This window comes from Struthio camelus, chromosome 25 (assembly GCF_040807025.1).
Source record: "Struthio camelus isolate bStrCam1 chromosome 25, bStrCam1.hap1, whole genome shotgun sequence".
In the NCBI taxonomy this organism is placed as follows: Eukaryota; Metazoa; Chordata; class Aves; order Struthioniformes; family Struthionidae; genus Struthio; species Struthio camelus.
In genome coordinates, this window is record NC_090966.1 from 4,815,068 (window position 1) to 4,822,739 (window position 7,672).

Genomic DNA, 7,672 nt, shown 5'->3' on the forward strand with positions numbered 1-7,672 from the left:
TGCAGCCTGGCTCTCCCTCCCTGGGGCAGGGACCCTGAGCCACCAGTGTCCCCACGAGTCACTAGTGTCCCCATGTGCCACCCTGTGACTGTGCCCAGGCTAGTGGGACACAATAGCCTCTTCCCAAGCCTACGTGACCCCGGGACAGGTAAACTGAGGCACAAAGAGGCAGTGACTTGATGGACCAGGGACCCAGGGGTCCTGGGATGTGACAGCTCTTCCATGCCATGTGGGAGGCCCAAGAGCGAGGCCCCCATCCCAGGACACAGATAATCCAACTGGGGCAGGGGAGAAGGTGGCGAGGGTCCTGGGGCCCCAAAAAGCCATGACAGGAGCTCAGTCAACATCCAATTTACTGACCACACGGGGTGGGAGACGGAGGGGAGGAAGGAAGGAAGGAAAAAGAGAAAGGGGGAGAGAGAGATTCCTGAGCAGGTCCAAGCATGCTGTGGGGAACCAGCCCGCACGGGTGTGCACGTGGGTGCACACACGTGGGCGCACACATGCGGGTGAGTACAGCTCAGTAGTGCAATACCAGAGACTAGGCAGGGAATCAGGGTGGGGGGGGTGTCTCAGGCCCAGTCCCCCCCACCCCAGGGAGCCTGGAGAGCCAGGGAAGTGCTATTGGCAACTCCGGAAAGGGCCAGCCCCTCGCCACCCCTGGGTGCCCCTGCGTCGTACCCACCCTAGGGCGGGTGCTGGGGGGGTGGGCAGGGGCTCTACCCCCCTCCCCTTAACACAGCTCCATGGGGGTATGGGGTGCCCCTCTGCCACCCCCTGCTACGTACCAAAGTGCCACCAAACCTGGGGGTGAGGGACCCCCCAGCGCTGCTCCCCACTAGACACCCCCCCCAATACAGCGATAACCCCCACCCCGCGTTTCACACGCTTCCCAGTGAGCAATAAAAAAAAGCCACCCCGGCTCCAGCTTCCCCCGGCGGAAAGCCGAAACCAGGCTACTAAAAAGATGCTCATGTAAAACACTCCCCCACCCCGGATGCACCAGGGAGGCACCGGGGTGGGGGGGCCCGCAGCCCCCCAGCGCCCTGGGTAGGGGCTAGCTACAGCCTGCGAAGGAAGCTTAAACCCACGGCTGGATCCGCGTCTCTTCCCCGCGGCCCTGGCCTACGGCACGCGGTAGGTGGACGTGTTCTTGGGTTCGGTGCTGGGCACGCACCAGTCCCCGGCCTCCTGGCTGGCCTGGTAGTGCCGCCAGGCCGACTTGTTGTAGACGGGCAATCGCTCCACCGAATCCGTGGACAGGGCCTGCGGGAGACAGGGGGCGGCTGGGGACGGCCCTGCGCCCCTGGGGGGTTCGTGGGCCCAGGTGGAGAGACCAGGCAATGGGGGAAAACCCACCTTTAGGTAGATGACAGCGTCTGTACCGAAGCCCTCCATGGAGAAGAGTTGCAGATCACCCTGGAAATACTTGGCGTAGAGCCGGGAAATGGGCAAGCCATAGCCAAAGCCAGCCTGCGTGGGGAGGGAGATGCGGTTACAGTCTTCCAACGTCAGGCCCAGCACCCACAAGTGTCCCCATGGTGCCCCCAGATGTCACCACACCATCCCAAACAGCACCGCATGCAGCCCCAAAAGTCAACACATCACCTCCAGGCACTCCCAAATGTCCCCATGCCGCTCCCCGGGCCAACCCCTGACACCCCTAAACGTCCCCAGGCCACCCCCAGGTAGGCTTGCGCATGTGCCTCCAGCACCTGGTAGCTGTGCCAGGTCCCGTGACACCTACCAAGGGGGCACCCCCTGTGCCCAGCTGCGGGGTGGGAGCGGTGGAGTACAGGTAGCTGAAGAGACGCTCGATTTTCCGCAGAGGGACACCCATGCCCCGGTCGCTCATCTGCAAGAGGCGGTGGGGTGTCAGGGCCCATTCCTGGCCCTGTTGCTAACCCCCCGGCCCTGCTGCTGCCACCCCAAGCAGCCCTGATACACAGGATCGCCCTCAGAGGACTAGACGTGGCCAGTCATCCCTTACACACCTTGATGGAGAGGTCTTCCTGGCCCAGGGCCACCATCACCTTGATGGCGGGGAGTCGCGGGCTGTTCTCGTGGCTCTCCACCGTGGCTCGCATCGCATTCTGCGGGACAAGGAGCCAGAAGGGGTCATCAGAGGCTGCACAGGGATGGGGCCTCATGCAACCTCCTTGCTGGCACGCCGTCCCCCAGCCACACTTTACCACCCCACCTGCCCCCAATGGGCTCAGACAGTGCTGTGTCCTGTGGCTCCAGCCAGAGAGATGCAGAGATTTACCTTGAAGAGCTCGAAGAGCATGTGGTAGAGGTGTGATGGGACGTAGACGATGTTGATGGGCTGCTGGGAATTGTTTGCTGCGGGAAGGAGAGCAGCTCTCAGCCTCCCTGTCTTCCCCAACCCTGAACGAGCCACCCGAGAATCCCCAACCTCCACCCCTCTCCGTGCACAGACCCTTAGCCCCGCCTCACCGTTCACCTCCTCAATCTCCAGGTCGGGCGAGGACATGTAATACTTGTCACACAGCAGCTTGGCCATGTTGTAGGCATCTGGTGAAGGGAGAAGTGGAGGAATCAACACACATACGCACCCCCGGCACAAAAGTGTAGGAGGATCTGAGGTGCCCCTGCCTTAGACACCCAAATATCCTGTGTTTCTAGAGATCTAGCAAGTTTCTGGGTTCCTCTGGAGCAACTCCAAAACACAGGGGACCTCAGACACCAGGCTTGGCTGAGGATCACCCAACTTGTGACACAAATGACTCCCAAACAGAAGATCCAAGGAGCAGGGAGAAGAACAAAAGCCCCCCAAGAGCCCTAGCAATCCCACGTTTCAGCCCCCAGCGGGGTGGGAGCTGTGCCCTCCCCGGCTCCCCACAGACCTCTCACCACGTCGGCCACGCTGCAGTGAGGATCGATGCTCCCGATGTGCTTGGGGTGCGCCGGGTTGGTGCTGCCGTCGAAGAGCAGCGCTGCGAGGAGACGACGGGGAAGGGGCTGGGTGAGCAGCAGGGATCCAAGCTCAGCCTCAAACATACCCAGGAGTCAACCTCACCCCAGGGACCCCCAGCTCTGCAGCCCCCTACCCCGGGGCATGCCCAAAGCTGGCCTTACTGTCCCTTCCCTGGCATGCGGGTGGCGGGGAAAGGGACGCAGGGGATAGGGGTGGAAGCAGGAGCTGGTGGGGCAGGACATGGGGGCATCTCATAGCAGAGAGATGCCTGGAGCTAGGGGGGACCCAGCGCCAGCAGGGACCCTTGGGGTAGTTGGAAGATGCCGCAGGGCCAGGGAGGATGCCCAGGGGAAAGATGCCCGGGCTCACTGTGCTGGTTGATAAGCATGCGGATGGAGATGCGGCTCAGGTAGAAGCGGTCGAGGAAATACTGGATGTTCTGGTTGGACACGGGGTCGTCCCCATAGGCCTCCTTGTACTCGATCACCCCCTGCGCCATGGTGGGCACCACGTCGTTGTGCCGGTTGCGGATGGTGACGAGGGCGTCCGTGAACCTGGCCAGGAGCGAGGGAAGGCGCTGAGAGTGGCAGCGGCCAGCTGGGGCCCCCAGTCCAGGCAGGAGCCCATGATCCAGGCCGGGTTTCCCCGAGGGCTGGAGCAAGCAGCACTGGGGAAAACCTGGAGCAGATTCCGGCGGCACCAGGATGCTCAGCCCTTGGGTGGGCAAAAGGGGCACTTTGGGTCCAACACGCAGGATGCCACAGTGCTCGTGGGGGTGAGTCTGGGAGGAGGTGACACCCCAGGGATTGGGGACAGGGTGTCCCAGACACACTGCCACCCCCCTCCCTGACTTACTGTCCCAGGGTGGCCTGGTCCTCGGGGTCCCTGTCGAGGAACTCCATGATGTCCAGTAGGCTCTGAACATACCTGGGGAAGGAGCTGGTTACCCCCTGTGCCTGCGGGGCACAGGGTGCCCCCAAGGGCACTGCCCCATGCAGGGAGAGGGGGCCCAGCACCCCGAGAACCGGGATGCCCCCAGAGCCTGGGGCTCCCCCTCAAGCTCCCCGTGCTTGCAGGGCCCCCCCAGAGCAGCGCCACCCCCCCAGGCATGGGGACAGGAGCAGCCAGGCAGCACAGTCCCACCAATCTGGCTGGGGGCAACAGGCAGGAGAGGGGTGACTCGGGGTACTCTCCATGGACATGCTTTGGGGGGCCCCCCACGAGGGCTCCCAGTCCCTAAGGGCTTCGGGAGGGGAGACCCGGCTGGATCCTGCCTGGGGCAGGCCTGGCACCGGGCTGTGCTGCGCAGGCGGCAGGGGCTGAGGACGCTGCACAAACAACTCGTCACGTGGCCGCACTGGGATAAGGTTCAAGCTGCTGCGAGTTGGCAGGGGGACACGGCCCTTAAAGGGACATCCAGAGCCTGTCCCCCACGCTGGGACCCGGACCCCTGGTCGACGGGGTTGGCTCTGCCCTTTTGGGGGGCAGCAGGCTTGAGCAGGACACAGCACTGGCGCTGGGGACACCCTGCCTGGCACCAGGTGCCACAGCCCCGCAGCCCTTGTCCACCCTGGTCAGGTGGGGGCACGGCCCAGGAACGGCCCCAACAGGCTGGGGGTCCTGCCTGGCGAGGCACCCTCTCCGTGGCACTGCCTTACGCCTGGCTCAGCACCTGTCCACCATCCCACCCAGAAGATCCTCCTGGATCTCCCGGGGAGGAGAGGCAGCAGCAGCAGCAGGACCTGTGGTGGCAGCAAGACTCATGCAGGTGACAGTGGTGGGACCCATGGTGGTGGGACTGGTGGTGGGATCTCTAGGGGTGACAATGGTGAGACTCATGAAAGTGATGGTGGTGGGACCAGCGGTGAGGGTAGGATCCCCATGCGTAACGCTGGTGGGACCCATGGTGGCAGTGGGACCGGCAGTGGTGGCACCTTAGAAGTTGATGGCCATGGGACTTGCAGGAACAACCCCAGGGGTGACAGAGGTGGGACTTGTGGTGGCAGTGGGACCTGCATGGGTGACAGGAGCCATACAGACAGCATTGGCGCCCCTGGTGCTCACCAGCTTTGCACCAGCTGCACCGAGGGGGTGCGGAGGACCCGGTCCGGCAGCAGGTTGATCTCCTTCATGATGTTGGAGAGGCGGACGGGCAGCTCCTGCCGCAGGAAGGTGAAGGAGGTCTTCTCACAGGCATTGCTGGAGCCTACAGGGGTGCGGGGAGTCAGGGTGAGCAGGAGGGGGGCTGGGGTAGGGGACGGCGGTGGGTCAACCCTGTGACGTGTAGCTGGCTTTGCCCCTCCACCAGTGGGTATGGCCAGGATACCGGGAGGGACTGGAAAGGAGTAGACCCTTGTCCTTTGTTAACGGGAGACCGCAGAGAGCCTGAGGTGGGGGCAGGACAGGGCACGACTGAGCCTGTTGGAGAGGGCAGCCCAGTTCAGCCCAGCTTAGATGCTGGAGCCCAGACTTGGGGAAGAGGCTGGAGGCCCCTGGGCATGATTCGGAGGGGAGAGGGACACAGGGCACAATCAGCGTGGGGGACACCCCAACTGGGTGACCCCAGGGCTCGGAGTGGGGGCTCCCCTTTCCCTGGGGACACAGGCACCACCCGGAGCAGAAGGGGACGAGGGAACACCGGGCCGGCTGGCACCGAAACACGGGGAGGATTGGAGGAGGGGAAAACAGGCCAGGCAGGGAGAAGGGCAGAGCCGGAGGGGACCTGGGGGAAGGCTGGAGACCCTGAGCCCGGGCACAGCTGCCAGTGACAGCACCAAGGGGATGCGGGTAAATATAGCGTTGACCTTAAAAAAGCCAGCGGGAGCAAGGGTTTGCCGGGAACCGGCTGCAGACCCCAGGGATGGTGACCGAGAGTCTCGAGCCCTGTGGAGGAACAGGGGGAGGCAGAAGCATCTCCTGCCTCCCCAGGGTATTTACCCGGGGTATTTCCCAGCGAGCACCACTGGGGCTGCGCAGACTGGGGAGTCGAAGGGACGGCCCCGGGCCAGGCACGTCCCATCAGCTGGGAGCAGGTATTGCCCTGGGGCACTGGGTATTTGCAGGGGCCAGGGTGGGTATTTACCCGGCTGTGGGACTGACAGAGGGCTCTCTCTGGACAGGGCTCTTGGGAGGGGAATACTCACCCAGGTGTTTAGGGCAAGTGAGTACCGGGCTGTGCACAGGGTTATTTACCCGGCGGGGCCACAGTGGGCCAGGAGATGCCCCGGCTTCAGCATGTGCAGATGGGTTTTCCTGCTGGTGGGATATTCACCCGGCTCAGGGGGCGCTGGGGACGGTTACGGGACTGAAGCATGCGCAGATATACTTACCTGGGGGTATTTACCCTGATAGGCGTGGTGGTGGGGATAGCTGCCTGGCCAGGCCTCACACCAAGGCGCTTCCCCAGGGCAGGGACATGGTGGGTATTTACCCAGAGCAGTATTTAGCTATCTGGGGGTATTTCCCTGACTGAAGTATCTCGCTACAGGCAGTTACTTGGGGCAGGAGGGTTATCTCCCCACAAGCGGGTATTTATCTAAAGGCAATTACCTTGCAGATGGATATTTTCCCAGGCCTGGTTATTTACCCAGGAGGGAAGGATTTCCCAGGGAGGGGGATATTTACCTGTTGCTGACCCAGGCAGGGGGAATGCCCCCAAGGCCCAGTTATTGCCCCAGGGGACATCCCCTCTGGAGCAAGTATTTGCCTGCAAGGGGCAGATATTCTCCAGGGTATTTACCCAAGGGTTGTCTCTCCCTCTGGCAGTGCCCAGGGGGATCTTCTAGGGCCAGGCCAGCTACTGGGAGTGTGTGTGGGGGGTATTTACCCAGGTAGTTATAGGGGAGTATTTATAGGGGGGTATTTACCCAGGTATTTACAAGGGGGTATTTACTGAGACCTAAACGTTTACTGGGGGGGGGCGGGGGCTCTCCCTAGGGCCAGTGCCAGAGCAGCTATCCCTTAACTCGGGTATTTATCGGGGGGGGGGGGTTGGGGGTGCAGATTATTTACCACATATTTACCCGGGGGGGGGTCAGCACGGCTCCTCCCGGGACCAGGGCACGGAGGTACCTCACCAGAGCAGCCCCTACCCTAGATATTTACCCAGAAGGGGTGTATATACCCGAAGCTGGGTGTTTTCCGGTGGTGGTGGTGGTGGTGGGGGGTGTCTCCCTCCCGGGGCGGGGCACACAGGTCCCTCCCCAGAACGGCTGTGCCAGGCCGGGTGTGAACCGAGGGCAGTATTTACCGGGGATGTATTTGGGGGGGGGGGAAAGCGGGTATTTACCGAAGTCCAGGAACTGCTTCATGGAGAGCGGCGAGGGCGAGAACTTGCTGAAGTGCTCGATGTAGGTGGGCACGCCGGCCAGGGCCGCCCGCTTCCGCAGGCACCGCAGCAGCCGCATGCTGCCCCCGCCGCCCCCGGCCCGCTCCGACCCGCCGGCCCCGGCCCCGGCCCCGGCTCCGCCCCCCGCCGCACGCAAACAACCCGCCCGCCGGCCAATCGCCGCGCGCTCCGCCCGCTGGCCCCGCCCCGCCCTCTAGCCCCGCCTCCTTTGGCCTCGCCCCGCCCCCCCTTCGTGCCCGCAGCTCCGCTCAGCCCCTTCCTACGCCTCCCCCCCGCCCGCCCGGGTACCCTGGCTGCCCAGGGTATTGCCCCCGTTTCCCCTGCCCACCCGGGTATTTAACCCCCTAATGCCCTTTTCCACCCGGAGTATTTCTCCCCCCCCATCC

At 63.5% G+C, this 7,672-nt stretch overlaps 1 protein-coding gene across 3 annotated transcripts; it reads right to left on the minus strand.

The window, feature by feature from the left end:
• Positions 1-336: 336 nt before the first annotated feature.
• Positions 337-7,408, minus strand: PDK2 (pyruvate dehydrogenase kinase 2). Of its 3 annotated transcripts, none has more exons than XM_068919219.1 (12): positions 7,227-7,377; positions 5,743-5,821; positions 5,003-5,144; positions 3,794-3,865; positions 3,308-3,492; positions 2,868-2,957; positions 2,458-2,535; positions 2,267-2,343; positions 1,995-2,093; positions 1,748-1,855; positions 1,360-1,473; positions 337-1,266 (listed from the first exon to the last, which is right to left on the minus strand). In XM_068919219.1, the coding sequence occupies exons 3-12, from the start codon at positions 5,068-5,070 to the stop codon at positions 1,126-1,128; spliced, it is 1,032 nt and encodes a 343-aa protein (XP_068775320.1). In that variant the 5' UTR covers positions 5,071-5,144; positions 5,743-5,821; positions 7,227-7,377; the 3' UTR covers positions 337-1,125. The 3 variants fall into 3 exon arrangements, with proteins under 3 accessions (XP_068775320.1, XP_068775321.1, XP_068775319.1); XM_068919220.1 differs by having other exon boundaries at positions 5,743-5,858; positions 7,227-7,356; XM_068919218.1 differs by lacking the exon at positions 5,743-5,821 and having other exon boundaries at positions 7,227-7,408.
• Between the last annotated feature and the right edge of the window lie 264 nt (positions 7,409-7,672).